Genomic DNA, 20,752 nt, shown 5'->3' on the forward strand with positions numbered 1-20,752 from the left:
CCCCTCAAGCACTAGGATTATCTATTCTAAGTAAGTGACTGCTCATGCTGCTGGAGCACCAGAGAAAGAGAAATCAAGGTATACTGACATAAAAAAGGAAAAAAAAAATCAAAAGGTGTGTGAGAGAGACATGGATCAAGACAGGAAGGAGGGGGGGCCCACAGAGACTGCTTATGCAGAGAATTTGGTGCTACACACCTGATTATGAAGTTCATTTTAGAATTGATGTTTTTCTGATTAAGGCAGGAGCATGCTTCATCAGGCTGAGCACAGGTGAGTGTGTGCGGGGAGCGCTCTGAGATGTTGGTGTGGTTGTTTCCTTGATACTTACACATGGAGATTGTATTGTATTGGATCAAACCAATCGGCGTTTATGAGATTCACGGATATTTACACAGACGCATGATTCCAGCTTCACTTGAGTAACAAACTGATGACTCAGTGTTTGTTGTTTTTTTGTTTCTTTGTGGTAAAATGGCTTCAAATCACTTCTAAAGTAAGTAAACAGCTTTACTTTTTCCCCAGGCCAGCCACCCGCGAAAAAACATGTTGGAATTGTACGTTTAAGAAATTTTTTTTGCATTTGATGTTTCTAAAGTGATATATAAGCTGACTTTGTCCAGGGCTCTCACAGCTTAAAGCAAGTTAGATTTGGGACTTTTAAGACTTTTTTACTGCCATTTGGAACGAAAATTAACACCAGTTTTACAATAACCAAAATTTAAGAGGAAAAAAAAACATCATCATGAACCAAAATCATTTTTTTGTAACATAAAACATGACTTTTTTGGCCAAAGTAGAAAGAAATACGATCTACTTAAAGGGATAGTGCACCCCAAAATGAAAATTCAGCCATTATCTACTCACCCATATGCCGAGGGAGGCTCAGGTGAAGTTTTAGAGTCCTCACAACACTTGTGGAGATCCAAGGGGAGAGGAGGTAGCAACACAACTCCACCTAATGAAGGCTGACGGCGCCCCAGATTCAAATTCAAAAAGTTGTTTGGAAAAACGTCATTTGAAATGACATTCTTCCAAACAACTTTTTATGTCGGGGCTTCAGGACACTTGGATCACAACGGACGAGCAGTATGGAGATATTTTGTGGTTTCAATTATGTGTTTTTGGACGTTTGAATCTGGGGCGCCGTCAGCCTCCATTAGGTGGAGTTGTGTTGCTACCTCCTCTCCCCTTGGATCTCTGCAAGTGATGTGAGGACTCTAAAACTTCACCTGAGCCTCCCTCGGCATATGGGTGAGTAGATAATGGCTGAATTTACATTTTTGGGTGCACTATCCCTTTAAGATGCTGAAAAAGCTTGATAAAAACTTGTCAATTTGTTGTTAGATTGGAAGTGGTAAATGTATATGACTGTTGTACGTTCTTCTATCCTGACATGCATGATAGTTAACGTGAGAGGCATTTGGCAAATAATTAAAAAACAAAACAAAAACATAACACGAAAGATATTGAGATTTTACGATGCAATGTCAGAAAAACTATTAATAAAATCCCACTTCCAATGTTTTAGATTTTTTTTAAGACTCCTAAAAGATTGATTTGAGCCATTTTAATACTAATTGCCTTATATGGTTTTTTAAGGATCCTTGGGAACCCTGTTTTAATTGGGAGGTGGGGGGGACGGTAGATGGTGTGACACGTAGGGGGGGACGCCTACCAAGCTACAGGCCATTGTTCGAGACCAACAAACAACAATAAGGTTGACTTTCAGCAACCTGTTGCTGCTTTTCCAGCCTTGAAAAGCAGCTGTTCTTTACTGAGACATCACAGCTTTCCCGCCAGGACTGTGCCACCAAAACTGGATATTTCAAGCCAAAATCTGATCTTTTGATAACCATGACCAAGTGATTTTTTTTCCCCAGCAATTGAGTTGTTTTTTACCGAGAATGTCCCATTTATAACATCAAACCCAAACTGCTTCCTAATATTTCTTCTGACACTTAAAAGAATGATCTTGAAGGAACACTTCCCTGACAATTGTTGTAGATCAATTAGTCATGTGTTGTTACCTTGAATTCATGAAGAAAACTCTGTTCTTCTTGCATGCCTTCATGAAAAACAGCAAACATATTGATTCATTGATCGACTGAGGACCAAAACTATATCAAAACATCAGTTTAGAAACTAAAACACAAATCATGCAGTGTAATCCAGCTCATTTATCCAGTGATATGCACAGTACTTCACAAACACATGCATTTTCACAAAAAAACCCTTAGTATTGAAGTCTCGCTTCACTGGTTAACTTTCTGTTCAGTGTTAAATAGTAAGTTTTCAGCAGCATGACTATGCATGATCTACAAATGGTCATTTTATGGGTGAAGTATTCCTGGAGAGGTTTACAAATTTCAGATTTAGAGAAAAAAGAGATCATTGAAACAGGACTACAAGACATATTTAGTGTGACTGTACACAGGCCATACTTCTCTGCTTTTAAGCACCTTTCTTATTTAAATCGGAGACACCAAGCCATCACACAGCGCAGGAGAAACATGAATCTTTAACAGATGACAGGATGTTTGTCCTTGAGCAAGAGCCTGCTGACAATAAAAGCTACCAAAAACAAGTCTCAAAATGACACTGACGACATAAATGACACTCAGCTTTCTGTCACCTGATTAATTCCAAAAATCGTCAACACCTGTCCAAGAGCCTATTAATGACCCAGTGCTCTAGTGTCTAAATCACAGAACAATAATCAGCCTGTTTAATAATGTAACAAGTGATCAGGACCCAACCTATCCTAATGGATGCATTTTTAATCGTGTCCTTTTTAATTAGGAACAGGCATGGTAGCAGAATGATATCTCCTCTCCTGACATTCATAATTCATCCGCCGCGAGCCTTTTGTTTGGGAGGCAACGGAAGATTGGAGGAGTTGATAATGAAGGAGCCCCTACGAGGACAGGCGAGGACAATACGGCGATTTGACTCTGTCGTGTGATAACCGTCCTCTCTGCCGACCAGCACAATCAGTCATTATCCAGCTGGTAAAAAGGAAGAATGCAGCCAAACTGAAGTGAGAAAGAAAGAAAAGAGGCCATTTTCTTGTCACCGTTTTTTTCCCCACCAAAAAAAAAAAAAAAAAGCTGAAATATTTGACTTTAGTTTTTTGTGTGAACTAATGTCAAACCCCGCTGATGGATATTTGACAAGATTCATCCCAAAGTCATCTCATCTTTCATCTTAATAGCCGGCAGCTCATTACAGGCGTACACTGAAATTATCAGTCACCATTTGATTTTCAGGTTTTCACTTTTAATGTGTAATTAATCTCTTAAATCTCATTTAAAACAATCATGACTCCCAGAGGATGAAACCTAGTCTCCTGACTTTTGAGCTAGTGTCACTGGGAGGGGAATTTTGCTAATTAGCAAATGTTTACATGCTAAAACTGAGACAACAAACATGATGAACTTTAATCAGCAGATGTCGCCCCACAACATCAACCAATGGTTCATGGACTCCCATTTTGAAGCCTTGAGTTTGGCATTTTAGCTGCCACTATCTTAATTTTGGAGCCAGACGTCACTATATCTGGATGAGAAGGTAGAGTTACCTTAACAAAAGCTGCTAGCTTAGTTTGAGGGGATTGACTCACTCTTGAAGCTAGACTCAAGTGGCCATTAGAGGAACTGCAGTTTGCACCAGAGGTTGCTGCTTGATATTAACATTTGGTGTGTCTCAAATCACACACTTCCGTTAGTACACTTCTATGTAGTATACTGTGTGCACTATGTACTCATTTGCATAGTGCGCAAATTTCGACAGAGTAGTGTTGTCTCAAACCAAACACGGCTGTTGTGCACTCACCGCAAAATGACGACCACCAATTAGCTAGTTAGCAAACTAGCATTCATTCTGCTAAATGATCCCAATAACCATACTGCTGGCTTATACCCGACAACTGTATAGTGGTGCTTAGTGCAAAACTTGTACAATGCAGCGACGTTCACGGTCGCACAGTCCTCGGCCGCTATTTCCAGTTTGAGAATTGGTCCCTCCCCTTCTGCTACGTAGCCAAGATGGCGACCATTGAGGGCGAGAAGTGTCCATAGTTCCACACTCAACTTCTTGACCGTTTTGAGTGCACCATCCAGGTACTCATAGTGCACTGCTTTTTCCATACTTCTCAGTGTGAATGCACTTATGCACTCAAAATATTAAGTGTAAGTACAGAAGTACGCGATTTGAGACACAGCTATTGTCATTGAGAGCATGTTAGCATGCTGATGTTAGTTTTAACTCAAAGCTCCACTGAGCCTATCAGATTTTCCTAGTTGCCCAAATTTCTACCTCCAAGTTGCGTTTCCGGTGCACAATGCCAAATGTTAACAAAAAACATGGCTTAAAGGGAAATTTCGCTTTATTTCAACCCGTCTCCTATCGTCCTAAATTTGTTTCAAGTGACTAGTGACATAAAAATAATAGTTAGCATGTTAGCTGTTAGCCTAGATACAGCCGGGGCGCATAGTAGCATCAGACCTGTTAAAACGTAAGTGAACGGGCAACCTTCAAGTGCAAAGTTAGTCCACTAAACAAGCTTTTTTTCCACAAAGACCGCCTCATATCGTTAGGATAAATGTCAGAGAACATATAGAAAACGACATGTAAACGTGTTGTCTTACCTTACCGGTGTGCTGCCATGTTTGTTTACCATCTAGCTCTGCTTTCCAAAGCGCAGCCAAAATATCACGAGAACAAGCAGCGATCTCATACCGTGCCTGAAATCTCGCGCAAACAAGCAGCAACAGCTGGAAGGCAGAACCGGACAGTAGCCTGAAAAGTTCATTCATTTATTTTATGAAAGATTTATAGAATAATGGCTGACTTTTTGCCAGACTTTGACTTTGTGGAGGAGGAATTTGATTTTGCAGAGTTTGATGGTCGCCCTTATTTATTTGAGCCAGAATACACTGACGAAGAGCTTCGTGAAATTGAAGAACGGAGGAGGAGAGAGAGAGAGGTGCAACAGGTAGAGGACGAGAGAGGAGGAATGGCTGCTGCAAGGCTGCGTAGCTCTGGAGATTGGTGGTGTACCTGTGAATGCTGTGCCCCAGTGCCCACAGAAGAGGAATGCCTCTGTTGCAAGGAATGGGACCGGCTGCAGCCTTATTTTCAAGGTCTGGATGTGACCGAGGACGAGACACCTCCACCTGGAGTAGTATCCAGCTGGGCTTTATCTAGAGCTCACGAGATATATTTCGGCCGCGCTTTGGAAAGCAGAGCTAGATGGTAAACAAACATGGCAGCACACCGGTAAGGTAAGACAACACGTTTACATTTCGTTTCTCTGTTCTCTGACATTTATCCTAACGATATGAAGCGGTCTTTGTGGAAAAAAAGCTTGTTTAGTGGACTAACTTTGCACTTGAAGGTTGCCCGTTCACTTACGTTTTAACAGATCTGACGCTACAATGCTGTATCTAGGCTAACGGCTAACATGCTAACTATTATTTTTATGTCACTAGTCACTTGAAACAAATTTAGGATGATAGGAGACAGGTTGAAATTAACCGAAATTTCCCTTTGATGTGACAGACTGACCTTTCTTTGGCAAGTGTGCCCACATTGAACTTTGAACAGAGTAGAAAAAAACGCCGCAGGGGTAACAGATGCCACTGTATATTTTATTTTACAGCACTTTTATATTTGGAAACATTGTACAAATACTGCACAAATACTGTAGTCTTCAAAAACATCCCACTCCCCTTTACTTATTGATTGAAATATACGCTTTCACAGGTGCTGCCACTGTCCTGACGTCACACAACTGCTTCTTTATGAAGTTGAGGGAAATGGATTTGCCCCAAGTCCACAAGTAGAAACTACGGCTTTGAGTGGTGTTTCATTCTACTTTTTCTAGCAAGTCACAAATTTTCAAGTACTGAGATGTCTGTGAAGCAGCATTTTACAGCCTCTTGAATCAAACTATGCTATATGGCCAAAAGTGTTTGGACACCCCCTCCTATTGGTGGTCTTCACTCTCTCAGCCAGCCCATTTCTACCAGGTACGCAAAATCAAAAACACATCCATGAAAATATTTGTAGTAAAATGGGTCGCTCAATCCAGTCGCCACATAAGAACACAGATATTATATGATTCTGCAAAACCTCAGATTTCCTGCATTGGCTATGAAGGTAAATCGTGAGGTGCAGAATCAGCCAATACGTTGGATATACCTGGGGATTCTGCGCTCCCACAGGATGTCTTCTTTCCAATAAATCAGTTTGTCAGATTTCTACTCTCCTAGATCTGCCAGGGTCAACTGTACATGCTGTTACTGTGAAGTGGAAATGTCTACGAGTAACAACAGCTTCAAAGTGATGAGCTGCACAAGCTCACGGAACGGAAAAAATCAATTGTCCTCAGTTGTAACACTTACTGAGTTCTAAACTGCCTCAGGAAGCAACATCTGGACAAGAGCTGTGCGTCAGGAGTTTCGTGGCATGGGCTTCCACATCCGAGCAGCGGTTCATGAGACTCAGAGCACCAATGCCAAGCGTGGGCAGCACTGATGGAAAGCTCACTCTGCTGTAGTGGAAATGTGGTGTCTGCAGTGATGAATCACGCTTCACTATCTGGCAGTCTGGGTTTGGTGGGAGAACACTACCTGCCTGAAGGCGAAGTTCCACTTGTAGAGTTTGGTGGAGATGCTTAGTTACAGTCCAAGGAAATCTCAAAACTACAGCATTCAATTATCAACCAACAAATCATTATTTATCACATGGAATTATACAACTCCAGTGACATGTGATCCCATCACCTACTTTAACTTGTGCGTTGTAATTTAGTCCCTTTTTGCATCCTCTGCTTTATGTTTTTGGAAGGTTTGGTAAGTTGTGGTTTCATTTTGTGGAATGATTTGACTGTCCACACATCCTGACCTCAGTAAGATGTGAGGGCATATGGTCACAGAAACTTGTGCTTGAACACAGACAGCTCTGCCCTGCAGCCACCTCTGAACGGTGTATATCAGTGATCCGCAGCAGGAACAGGACAGCATCTCACATTCCCACTGTCACACCAGTCCTTACTCACAGTAAAGCACACATCTTGAATGGCACTGTCAAGGATTTAACCAGGTTTCGGTGAATCAAAGATTATTAAAGTTCCTGGAAACGGATCCAGCAGGGAGGTAGTCCAGTTTATTTTCTAACGCTTGTACAATAGCAGGATGGTAGTTTAGCTGGTACCCATCTTTTTCTTGATGTTTACTGATGTTTAAATTTGAAAACCTCAACCTGGCTGGCAAGAGTCAGCGTGAGGAGAGTTTACAGACTGGTGAGTGACTCGCAGCTACACGCAACCACTGTCCAAAGCCAACCACAAAAAGCACCACCTACACTTGCAAAATTCAGACCCTAAATTTAGCACAGATTTACCCCAGAGAGCCGACTGGGAACACCCAATCTTCCAAATATGTGCCAGCAGTTTGTTCCTGTTTCAACATGACACAAAGTCAGGTCCATAAAGAAATGGGTTTTCCAGTTTGGTGTGAAGGAACTGACTGATCTGCAGAAAGACAAGACCTCAACACCTCCAACACCTTAAGGGTGAACTGGACTGTGAGCCACACCTGATCACCTGACATCAGTGTTAATCATCACTGATGTCTGATTGGGAGCAAATCCCTACAGCACTGTGCACCTACTTTAAGCTACGTAGTGCATGTCACATTAATCACAACACATTCAAACATTTAAGGATCTAAAGCATTATGTAATGATTTGAAAAACTTCATGTAATTCATGTAATTTAGTGGTAAATGGGTTAAAACATGCACTAGCTTTACAAAAGACCCATCTTAATTGCGCACTCCCATTCCAACGAGTACAGAACAGCTCAAGTCAACAGAAGTTAGAAGCACAAAAGGAGAAGGGCAGCACATATGAGGTGAACAGAAAGAAAAACTCTGTGAAGTTTGACTCTGCAGAGCTCGGGCAGCTGAGTCACTCCTGCCTCGGAGAGACAAATCAATGTGTTCTCTGCTACCGACTGACAACATGTTATTAAAATCAAATCAAATGCACACAGCAACAAAAAAAGCTCCCTGGCTGAGTAAACCCCCCCCCCCCCCACCACCACCACCACCCCACCCCCCCTCATTCTCTGTGTACAGTTGTTTGAAAAGCAATTATGGAGCCTTTTCTTTTCTTTGCGGGCTGGAACACTGAGGCTCAGGGAACAAATTGGGGACTAATTTTGGAGCAGGTCTGCAGTGAAAAATAAGCTGAAAGGTGCAGATGTGTGAGAGGAAATGCTGCTCTGTGCTGAGAACTGAAATACTGAGCGTCAGAGTCACTATTGTGTTTCGATCTGTCATTTAGCCTACTGGATAGTTTACTGAAAATATTCATCTTTGTTCGTATTGAAGGTTGGCAGAGGAGGTCTTGAACTTGGGTCTTATTCTCCTGGTTCTGTCCATCGTTTCTATCAGTATTAAATATGTTTTACTCACAACAAGAAAAGACACTACACCAGTGGCCTGCACCACTGTGAGAATCTATACTTCTGCAGTGGTACGCACATTAAGCATGGCTTTATAGTGACAAATTTCAAACACAAATACTCGCAGCATTCACAGACAAACACTTGTCTTTATCTGGACACATTTTCCCCACAAATACAACATGCTAACGTTATTAGCACAAGCCTATGGCATTTTACATTGCAAAAATTAGCCTAGCCGCCAGCAGACATTTTCTCTGCTCATATGAAACCAGGGACAACAGCAGCATTTAATAAAGGCAACGTTACAAAATTCGGCTCCATAACAACTCACAAGATTCACCAAGACAACTATCTAAACTGAACACGTTTTTGCCACAATGTACAACATGCTAAAGTTATTAGCATTAGCCTATGACATTTTATATTGCATAAATTAGCATAGCGGCTAGCGGAGTTCTCCTCTACCCATATGAAGCCAGGAACAAACACGACATTTAACAAAGGTAATGTCACAAAATTTGGCTCCATTAAAACTCACAAGATTCACCAAGACAACTGTATTATACTAGACAGATACAACAAACTAATAGCCTGGAAATCCAGACCCAAATCTAGAGAGATTTAGGGTCTGGCTATGAGTAATGCAAATGGCCCAACTCGAGGGGCGGCACCAAGCATGCATTTGTAAATATCACTGCACACAATTGGATAACACTACGACCAATCAGAACAATACACGGGGTGACGTATCCAGAGCTTAGCTACCAGCGGAGCTAACTGGTAGATTAGACTCTTGCCGTATCCGGTTGGCAAAACAGCAAAAACATCCTTCTTGCAAAGGAAAGATTTGAGTGCCGTCTTCTGTTCCTCTTTTAGAGAAAAAGCCAAGTCTAACTCGTTCATTGTAGCGGCCAAAGCCGTTTCAAACAGCTGGTGTTCATCCGTAGCCATCTTGCAATGTTTACTGACTGATTCCGGACTTCGTTGTCACAGCGCTGTCGTCATCTGTTTAGCTCGCCTCTGGCCCGCCTATATCAGATACACAGATGTGATTGGTGCAGCTCGGTTTCATGGGCATAGGTAATGAGCATCATTACTGATTGCCAGAGTGACTGCTGAGCAAATTCAAATTGTGCTCTCGCGAGAACTCTGGATTTCCAGGGTAACAAACTAACATCTCCTCCACTCATATGAAGCCAGAAACAACAGCAACATTTAACAAAGGTAATGTTACGATATTAGACTCCACTACAACTCACAAGGTTCACGGACAAAACAACTGTCTTACGCCACACACATTTTCCCCACAATATTCAACATGCTAATGTTATTAGCATACCCCTATGACATTTTGCATTGCATAAATTAGTGTGGTGACTCGCTGACTTTCCTGTACTCAAACAAAGCCAGGATAAATCACACACAAGATTCAAAATGCTATTTTGCAGAGGCTTTATTGTCTTCACTATTTATTGTTTCTTATCTGTGAAATAAAAGTAAATAAAAGCTTCATTTCCACTGAGGGAAATGGTTTCAGCTCACAAAAATAAACAGGGGGATGTTTAGTTACATTTCCAGGGAGGTGCGCGTTAGGCTACGGCGGAGGGTACGCATCTATGCAGAGTGTCAGTTTGACGCAGAAATATAAAACCCACTTTATTTTGCCTTCCAAACTAGTTTAAGGTGAAAATGAAATGTGGCACTTCAAATGAGTTTAGACAGATAATCTCTCACAGGAAACAGTCGGCTGTACTCACTCATTTTGTTTCTCTTTGTCAAAATGAAATTATCGTCACATTGTAATGCTGTCAGAGATACTTCTGAAGAAAAAAATCCCCCTTGGTGTGTTCAGGTGTTAGTTGAGTTTTGAGATTCAGCTCCTAAAAAGCATCACCATCATAAGCTGCAGTATCGTGTCCTCAAAACGTGAAGATAAACATTTAAAAACAATATCATGTTTGTTGGCTGTTCATTGACAATACTGTGACAAAAACAATCTAAAATAAATAAAAAATACAAAAACAATATAAAATGAAGCAAACAAATATTCATGTGATGTGTGCATGTTTCATGGCTGTCTGTGAACCTGAACAGACTGTCGCTGCGAGGAAAGATAAAACAGTGTGACTGTTGTGCAGACCTCGTTGTCCCGGTCCTTCTCCAGGAAGTGGCGGGCTACGTGGCTGGGCAGGATGTTCCTCAGCATGTTCTCGTTGTGTTCTCGCAGCTCCTTCATCTCGTTGATCTCCTCTTTGGCCTGGACACGCCACAGGAAGTCAAGCCGGGCCGTGTACTCCAGCTAAAGATGGAAGACAAAAAAAGTTTGTGAAGCGTCTCTGCCGTAACTGCTCTCCACGTTATCATCACCTCTTCCGAGCCTCAGTCTTTTTGCAGGTAAATTTTCTTTTGTTAAGGCAGTTTAAGTTTGGCCTCACTGAGCAAAAGTCTCGCAATAATCTTTGAGCATATTGTAATTCAAGTGAACTGAGAGAAAACAGACAACGGCATCAGTTTTTAATGCCACCGGAAAACCCATCCACCGGAGGGATGGTGGATGGGTCCAATATACATCAGACTTCTACCCAGGAGCCCAGTGTTCGCTTGCCGTATGAATGTTGAGCCAAATCACATTTTTTTCTAAACTATACCACATGTTTTTGTTGCACAAAGAAATGGACAATGATGTTGGAAGTTTATTTTGAAAAGACTGTATCTAATGAGCAGAAACTACATTTCCTGTGAAAAGGGAAGTGTATTCTGAGAAGACACAAAGGAGTAAATTGACATGGCATCCCAGAATGTCAATAAAAGACACACCTAAGAGACCTAGTGCATCATATCTAGACGTCAAAATCCACTCCAATCCATGTGTGACAAGTTAGGAGTGAAAATATAGTATATATATATATATATATGTATATATACAATAGACCACCTCACCAAGTGGTCCCAAGTGGAGACTTCTAGCCAGTGGCTGCAGCAAATCGAGTCCAGCCAGCGCAAACCCCAGCCCTGGGGGACCAGAGAGTCCCGACTCACTGTGAAATCAGCAAACTTTCTGTTGCTGTCCATACAAAGGTTAGACCCGGTGCTGAGAGTTCATCATACTGTATGTAAGAAAATAAAGATACTCACACTGACTCTGCTATGACTACAGATTACTTGTCTCAGAAACAAAAACCTGGTCAACATTATTTCCCATTTTCCCCAAAGATCTGATGCTACCTCTCAGGACCTGAAAATCCATACTCCTCCTTTCTTCACATCCTTTGTCAGACCTTCCAGCCATGCCGAACACTTTATGAATAATTGCTTGAAAATGTAACCAGAGATGAGTGGAAAGTCTGTTGTTGAGATGATGGAAAGGCTGAGCCGCCACTCTGGAATTAACGGCTAAATTTAAAAATCCGTTAAAGGTTGGATCAATTATGGAACGCAAACGAGTGCGATCAATTTGAAGTGCAGCAAAAGGATTCTATTATGCAACATAAATTGCTTTTCTGAATGCACAATTAATACAAAGTCATTTGAATACATTAGAGCCAAACAAAAGTCAGGACCATTTAGTCTGCACTTGCAGGAGAGAGGAGGGGGAAAAAATCCTGATATTGAAAATTAATTTTGAGGGCAGGCAGATAAGCCTGTGAGGATCTGAGCATCTCTCTCTGGCGACTGGCGGAAACAGTTTTGTGATTAATCTTGGTATCAATTAGTCCCTTAATCATATGAGTGAATACGAAAACTTCAATCTCATTTTCTGTTTTTCTAATTAAGAATTCAAAGCCTGCAGGGCTGGTGTGGCGGCGGGATAATGAGATGGTCGCCAGTGAAATAACGGGTTGTTCAGGCGTTTACCAACATGACCTCTGCAGCGCACGCACACACAGACGTTTAAAACAGCCTCTATTAACCCGAGAGAGAAGTATAAACAAAAATCACTAATAAAGCTTTAACTCAGCATTAGAGCTGCTGTCATCTCTCACAATGTGTAATCAGGTTTACTGCAGAGCAATGATCAGCTGCACCGTCATATGCTCTGCTCTGACAGCCCTTCACCCAGCGAGGGTTAAAATATATAAGGATATTAAACTCAGAGCACATTTAGACACGAGCCTGGACACAGTGTTTTTATTTGGACAAATGTGGAGAGCAAATAGGAATTTAAAATTTTTGGAGACTTCCTTTTTCTTCACTAAATTTCTAAGGGAATTTTTTTTTAATTTTTGCGAGACTTCATTTATCTGACAGCTGGGCTTACTGCTTCCATTTTAAATTTAGAGCTTCCATTTTTGACCAAAAATCATTTTAGAAGTCTGCCTGGAGCAGGGAAACATATTTGAACCTTATGGTAACACTGCACATTAGGTCTCAGTTAGCCTATCGACATTGAAAAAGGTCTAAATGAGCATTCAGAAATATGTTTTACCACAAGATGGCTCTTCTGCAGTGGGATCTCTTACTATATAATGACGAAAACTCTGTCTGTGTGTCTGTGTCACGTTTTTCTCCTCACTGACTTGGTCAATCCATGTGAAATTTGGCACAGTGGTAGAGGGTCATGGGAGGATGCCAATGAAGCAATATTACATCAATTGGCCAAAGGGGGGCGCTATAGCAACCGATTGAAATTGCAAACTTTGAATGGACATATCTCATGCCCCGTATGTCGTAGAGACATGAAACTTTGCACAGAGATGCCTCTCCTCATGAGGAACACATTTGCCTCAAGAACCCATAACTTCTGCTTATATAGATTTTCTGCCATTTTGAATTTTTTGAAAAACACTTCAAATGGATCTCTTCCTAGGAATTTTGAGCGATCTGCATGAAACTGGGTGAACATAATCTAGGGACCAATATCTAAAGTTCCCTCTTGGCAAAAGTTGGAAAACTTACTAAAACTGAGCTTCTATAAGGCAATGAATATTGCGGAGGGCGTGGCTCATCACATAAAGGTTCAGGCTTAGAGATAGAGTAAGTAGCACAGACATTCGGACAGAGCTCGGAGTAGAGCTGCTGCTCCTTTGCGTCAGGGGTCAGTTGAGGTGGTACAAGCATCTGATCTGGATCCTCTGGGGCGCCTCCCATTAGAGGTGTTGCAGGCATATCCAACTGGTATCTCATCTGGCCTGAGAACGTCTTGGAGTCCCCCAGGAGGAGCTGGAAAGCACTGCTGGGGAGAGGGATGTCTGGGATGCTTTGCTCAGCCTGCTGCCCCTGTGACCCGACTGGAGATAAGTATGATGACTTGTTATTTTATTTCCTCTGTGGCATTACTTCTTCATTATAACTTGTGCCATTCGGTAAGCTTGACTAATCTACTGGTCTTAAAATGTTTCAGAAGAAAAGCAGGGTGTCAAAAAAAAAAAAAAAAAAAAAAAAAATCCTAATGATTTCAAAATAAGAGCCTTGTCTGCAGCCTTGTAATGAAATGCTTCATGTTCACTGTGCTTGATAATGTAATTACTGCTCTGACAGGAAGCAGCGTTCATGAAGAACAACCTCATCTGGCATCAGTGCTCTGCTGCCTTTAGTTTATTATGTACAAGGAGGACTGTGTTCGGCTTTTAAAGAAACAAAAATCAATATCATACGGCAGAATGCACATAAAAGTGTCAAGAAATGGCTTAACTCAATACCTCATCTTGTATTACCTACAGTTAAATGTACAATAATACAGTTAAAGAGAGAAGTAGTCCTTCCTGTGTGCTTCAGATCCTTCTATAATCATCTATCAGTGTGTTTCTTTGTATCTCTGATCAAAGATTTTTCAGGCTCACATAATAAGAAGCAGCTCCAACATAATATTAAGGGAAAATGTGTGCAAATGTTGCTTTGTGGGTTATTGTGAATACATCATTCACAACACTTTAACACAGTTAACAAGCACTGAACGAGAGCTTCAATGAGATTCTTGTAATGAAAAATGCAGAGAAGAAGAATAGTCTCCTCCATCTTTCTGCTCTAATAGGCTCCTCTTCACAACACAATAAAATCACAAAAATGTCTCCTCTGAAAGGAGCACTAATGTTTTCACACCCTCTGCATTTTCTCAACAATAGATGATGGTGCTGTGAGTTTGCAGCTACAAAGGGTTGGAAAGCCCTCTTCTTGTTCCCTGTAATCCAAGTGATGAGGCTGTTTCATTATTCCACTGTGTTGTTTGATTATACAGTACATCACCTCTGCTTTACTCCATCAATACATGTTTCTGTTGGACCTTTGCTCCAGGCAGCACACTGACTCCTCTCTCTGAGATTTGTGATCACTGTTTGAGTCAATTACAGGAGGCTGTAGTTCACTGCAGTACGAGGAGGAGTGGCTGTGGTCCACTTTATTTTGATCCAACAGATCAATACTCAATCAGATCTTATTTACTGATGTTCCTCTCTAAACATCTGCGATATCAGTCCCATCAAGGCCTAAATTTGTTTCTTCTGGCTTCAGGTATTGATGAGCCGTAAAGAAATCAAAGCCTTAAAAGGATAGTTCAGTTTTTAAACAATGTTGTATGAGGTACTTATCTTACTATATAATGACGAAAACTCTGTCTGTGTGTGTGTGTTCCACGTTTTTCTCCTCACTGACTTGGTCAATCCATGTGAAATTTGGCACAGTGGTAGAGGGTCATGGGAGGATGCCAATGAAGCAATATTACATCAATTGGCCAAAGGGGGGCGCTATAGCAACCCATTGAAATGTCAAACTTTGAATGGGCATATCTCATGCCCCGTATGTCGTAGAGACATAGGAGGAACACATTTGCCTCAAGAACCCATAACTTCCGCTTATATATAGATTTTTTTTGCCATTTTGAATTTTTTGAAAAACACTTCAAATGGATCTCTTCCTAGGAAGTTTGAGCGATCTGCATGAAACTGGGTGAACATAATCTAGGGACCAATATCTAAAGTTCCCTCTTGGCAAAAGTTGGAAAACTTACTAAAACTGAGCTTCTATAAGGCAATGAATATTGCGGAGGGCGTGGCTCATCACATAAAGGTGTATAACATCTCAAGGGTTTCACCCATCACCACGCAACTTTGTAGGCATATGACCACACATAATCTGAGGGGACCCCTCCATTATTGAGCCCATCAAACAAAATGGGGGCGCTAGAGAGCTCATTTCTTATCTAGGCCTAACCGCCATATGGATTTTTACTAAACTTGGTAGATATGTAGAACAGGACGCCTCAAGGTGACTGGAGAAATTTAACTCTAATTGGCAACTGGGTGGCGCTATAACAACAGAAAAATGCTTCAAAATGGCTAAAATGTGACCGATCGCTGTGGCTCCCCCTGTGGACCAATGTTGGTGTTGTTTTCTAATGTTTGGTATGACTAAGTCATGGTATGGTATGCTGTACATAATCACAGAAACTGTCAGTGTGTCATTCTGTCAGTCAGTCATTCTGTCTGTCCCACGTTTTTCTACTCACTGACGTGGTCAATCTATGTGAAACTGCACATAGGCATTGAGGACTGGCATAGGTAGAAGGTGACAAAGCTACCAATGGCTATGGACTAGTCCATAGTAAGCGTGTTACCTACACCAGATATCCAAGTCGGCATGCCGACATGGAAGTTAGGCAATGTGCTGCTGTGGATGGAGGGTCAGCAATGAAACATATTTTAGCCACTTAAAAAAATATTTCACAGATTAAGTATTCGATATATTCAGAGAATTTTCACTGCTTCACCTTTTCCACATCTATGCTCTTTTCAAAGAGGTAAACTGTACTGCACTGTGTGCAACACACACAACATCGACTGACACACTTTTCTACCACAAAAGACACCTGGAGAATGACTGAAATGGGTAGAGACAGTCACTATGACAGGGGCATCCAGATCTATTGCAACTGCTGATAGAACGTAGTGGTAACTTTAGTGTGGTATTAATCACAAATTCAGAACAGTGCAATTTTATTGTCACTGCAACAAGTTGCCTTTATAATTAATGAATTACACAAAACTAAAATAACCACCTCGCAGTTGTATGCCTCCATGAAACAGATCAAGATCTAAATACAGTTTATATCCATGTCTGTGAAAACATGGATGCTTCACACACATCTTCCCCCTGACAGCACAGAAGATCTATACAACCAGCACAGTTTCAGATGGACACCCAAGATTAGAGTCACCAGTTCAAAATCTGGTCAAATGTCTCCCTTCTGTTCCTCAGATATGACGCAGAGTAATGGCCAGAAAAGTGTTTTATGCAGAACATTATGATGTCACCATGAAGTTAACCTTTGACCTTTTGGATCTATAATGTCACCACTTGTGAAGTACTGTCATAATTAGCATGTACATTTTTGAGTTATGGCAAAAAAAAGATGTTTCGTGAGGTCACAGTGACTCAAATTCTAATCAGTTCATTGTTGAGTCCAAGTGGACGTTTGTGCCAAATTGGAGGAAATTCCCTCAAGGCCTTCTTGAGATATCACATTCATGTGAATAAGACAGATGCAAGGTCACAGTTTATCCAAGTGAAATTGGTGCCAAATTTTAACAAAGTCCCTCAAGGGGTCCTTAAAATATCACAGTAATGAAAATTGGACAGACAGACAACCCAAAAACATAACGCCATCAGCCAAAGCTGTCTCCAGCCTGGAGGCATAAAAACTGTTTTTGCAATTTTGTTGCAAAACAGCTCGGAAACATTTCAGCATACGTTGTAATTTATAAGAAAAGCTGCCATAAATCAGCATTTAAGGCAGCAACAATGCACCAAAGGGACTGACGATGATACATTCAACTGAGAAATGTCAAAAGGTTGAAGCAATCCAGTCTCATGTTTTAAGTTGCCACTGACATTTAAAATATATAACCCTGATCACCTCTGTAGAGCTGTTTTAAAATGCAAATTATTATACGATTGTCACATAAACATTCAGTCAGTATGTTGGGTGATATGGCATGCAAATGATGTGTAAATGGACATATATTTTAGGATATAGAGTTGTAACACAACAGCTGCTGTGAGCCTGAGCATGAGAGATAAAACCCTAAAGTGCTTTTCTCTCACCCAGTATCGATTTTCCCCAAAGATAATTTAGAATATTTTGGAGAAAATGACAGCGCTCACATTGTGATTTAACCTGGCACATCAAACCATTAACACCACACTACAAAGAAAGCTGGATCACATTTTGCACCCTGGACCTCCCTGCAGAGAGTAAACACTCTCTTTTATATGCACTCTTTTCTCTTGGCCTGATGCATCGCACACAAACAGCTTTTCAGAGCTGTGGGTGTTACACGCCTCGTGCTGCGAGCTGTCATTGTCTCTACTTTGACAAACAAGTGGCAGAATTGACCCTGGGAAAATCAATATGCCGCTGGATGACTTCAAATGCAGCTGCTTTCTACTTCCACGGGGCGACAAAGGACCCTCAATTACAGCGGGCTCCCCTCCATCTCTGACCGACACCGAGCTGCTGAACTGCATGATCAAAGGTTGCCATAGAGAGAGCATGAAAGCAGCGTGGCGATACCAGTTTCCATCAGGCTGCTGACTCCGACCGCATCTTTAGAAAAATGGCTCGTATTATGTGTCAGATGTTTTAACTAAGTGGTTTGTTTCTGTTTTTCTATGTGTCTGAAGATGCATCACTCAGGTCAGAGATTACACAGCAGTAACACCTGACAGGATGCTTTTTCTCTGGTGTTATGAATATAATGCTTCTGTTTGGCATTAAAGGAGCTGCTGTCTACCTGCATCCTCTCATCATATTGTGCATATGTTTACCAGCAGTCTAACCAAAGGCTGTATTTTCTTCTGTTTTATTCCTTTACTCTACAACCTCTCAGACTTGGTGTAGAGCCCCTTGGAGAGATGTTTCCAAATCTCCACACTGGGAGCTGTCGTCATAGTGACACTGTATTTCAGCTTAGAGACACTTTTGGTTTCATTTGTTTTAAGATATCTAAGTTTTTGCCCAACGGTTCATAAGATATCCTACGAATTACAACTTTAACTTGTCAAATACTGCTGCTTTGTCAGTGATTTGGTATCAGAGAGCAACACAGAGAGGCATCCTTTGCAACGGTATGATACACACAGGGCACGTCAGTTTTAGAGGCAGCAGACAACAACCCAAATTGGAGACTGATGTGTCAAAACAAGCTCCGACTTTCACCGGGGAGCACGCTGTTTGGTTCCCGAGTGAATTTTAAGCCAAACCATGACTATTGGTCTAAACCTAACCACTTGCTTTTGTTGCTTAAACTTAAGGAATTCAACCTGAAAATGAAGTGTTTGACCTGCGCTTTAAGTTTATTTTTAAGAAGACTGTATGCATGTACCGTCTGTGAATGTCCAAAAAGGTACCTAGGCATCATATTTTGACATGTATGTCCACAGACAAGGCAGCAGTATTTGACGAGTTGGGATGAGAAAATGTGGAAATGACCCCTCAAGAATCACGTAATGTCCTTAACGTAAAGTTACGGAGGTACGGTTTAGTCAAGTTGAGTTACTGAGGTTAGGTTCAGGGAAACACACGGTGATGGCGTACTTAAATCTGACTCAAAGTTCACACGCTTCCGAACAGTGGGCTCCTGGGGAAAGACCTGTGTTTTGTCATGTATCCACCACCCTAACCTGCAACCTTACTGGACCGCTTGGGGCCACTATTGTCTTTACTTCCATAAGCACACTGGTTATGCGATCACAGCCTTTCAAAATACATGGGTTATGCAGGAATTTTGCCTCAACACCTCATAGGAAAATGGACAAACATGCATGAGAACAACGTGTTTTGCCACCAGTTTCAGTGCGGCTGAATTTACACTGTGGTGCTCGAAGAATTGAAGAAATAACATTTTCTGGTGTGATCTTACCTGCTGCCCGTGGTAGAACACAGCGAGGAGGAACATAGCCATCAGGAGCAAAGACGTCTCTTTGGTCCCCAGGAAATTTCTATTGGTACAACAAGAGAGACAGTACAGCTGAAAGAGGGAGTTTGTTCATTTTCACCCTTTCTGTCACCTCATTGATTCAAAGTAGAGCCTGTTCAGCTAAGACAAGTATACGGTCATGTTCTATTTGTTTTGCTTCAGCTCTACATGTGACAACACAGTGTGTGACTTTCTGAAATTCAGTTAAGTACTCTGATGTATTTTCCTTTGATCTAATTTTACATGTTAACCAGTCCTCTTAAAATGCAACCTTTATTTACGACGTACTGCCTTACAAAGTACAATTACTGCCAGTTACAGTTACAGTTTACATCTATGTCTGTCCAAATTCATATGCAACCACGACAGTTGACAATGCTTCAAATATAGATGTTGCTGCAAAGAGGCTACAAATGTGGATGCTTCACCACAAAATCAAAAATTCATCCCTGAGTCCAAGTGAACATTTGTGCTCATTTGGAGGAAATTCCGTCGAGGCCTTCCTGAAATATCGTATTCACAAAAACGAGATGGACGCAAGGTCAAAGTGAACTTAACCTCTGACCACCACAACCTAGTCAGTTCATCTTTGAGTCTAAGTGGATGTTTGTGCTAATCTGAACAAACTCCCTCATGGTGTTCTGGAGATACTGAGTTCTCAAGAATCATACGGACCATGTTACAGTGACCTTTGATCATCAAAATCTAATAATTTAATCCATGAGTTCAAGTGGACGTTTGTGCCAAATTGAAGGAAATTTCCTCAAGGCCTTCTCGAGACAAGAATGCGATAAAGGCAAGGTCACAGTGACCCATGACCACCAAAACCAAATCAATTCAACCTTAAGACCAAGTGGAACTTGCCAAATTTGAACAAATTCCGGTATTCTGGAGATATTACATTCAAGATAATGAGATGGAGCAGTCACCTGTCATAAGTCAACCACCTTTGACCACCAAAATCTAATCAGTTCATTTTGAAGTCCAAGTGGACGTGGGTGCCAAGTTGGAGGAAATTACCTCGAAGCCTCTTGAGATATCATATTTACATAAATAAGATGGATGTAAGGTCACAGTGATCTGAAACTTTGACAGCCAAAAACCTCTCCAGTTCATCCTTGAGTCCAAGTAAATGTTTGTGCCAAATCTGAATAAATTCCCGTAAGGCATTCTGAAGATACCTGGTTTACGAGAATCAGATAGACCAGGTCACAGTGACCTTGACCTTTTCCTGAGTCTAAGTGCATGTTTGTGCCAAATTTGAAGGAATTCCATCAAGGCTTGAGATGAGTTCAAGACTAAAGTCAAATCACAGCAGTATATTTATAAAACAAAAACTTATTCAACAACAACTGAGAGAAAGTGA

The 20,752-nt window shown here is 41.3% G+C and overlaps 1 protein-coding gene across 2 annotated transcripts in view; it reads right to left on the reverse strand.

The window, feature by feature from the left end:
* The window catches only part of adcy8 (adenylate cyclase 8 (brain)), a 151,749-nt gene that overhangs the window by 10,277 nt on the left and 120,720 nt on the right, over nt 1-20,752 (reverse strand). For both annotated transcript variants that reach the window (XM_033650784.2, XM_033650785.2), the window contains 2 exons: nt 19,330-19,408; nt 10,617-10,775 (listed from right to left, as the gene is read on the reverse strand). In XM_033650784.2, the coding sequence (XP_033506675.1) occupies nt 10,617-10,775; nt 19,330-19,408 (238 nt within the window). The remainder of the gene's footprint in view (nt 1-10,616; nt 10,776-19,329; nt 19,409-20,752) is intronic.

Source organism: Epinephelus lanceolatus, chromosome 12 (genome assembly GCF_041903045.1).
Source record: "Epinephelus lanceolatus isolate andai-2023 chromosome 12, ASM4190304v1, whole genome shotgun sequence".
Classification (NCBI taxonomy): domain Eukaryota; kingdom Metazoa; phylum Chordata; class Actinopteri; order Perciformes; family Serranidae; genus Epinephelus; species Epinephelus lanceolatus.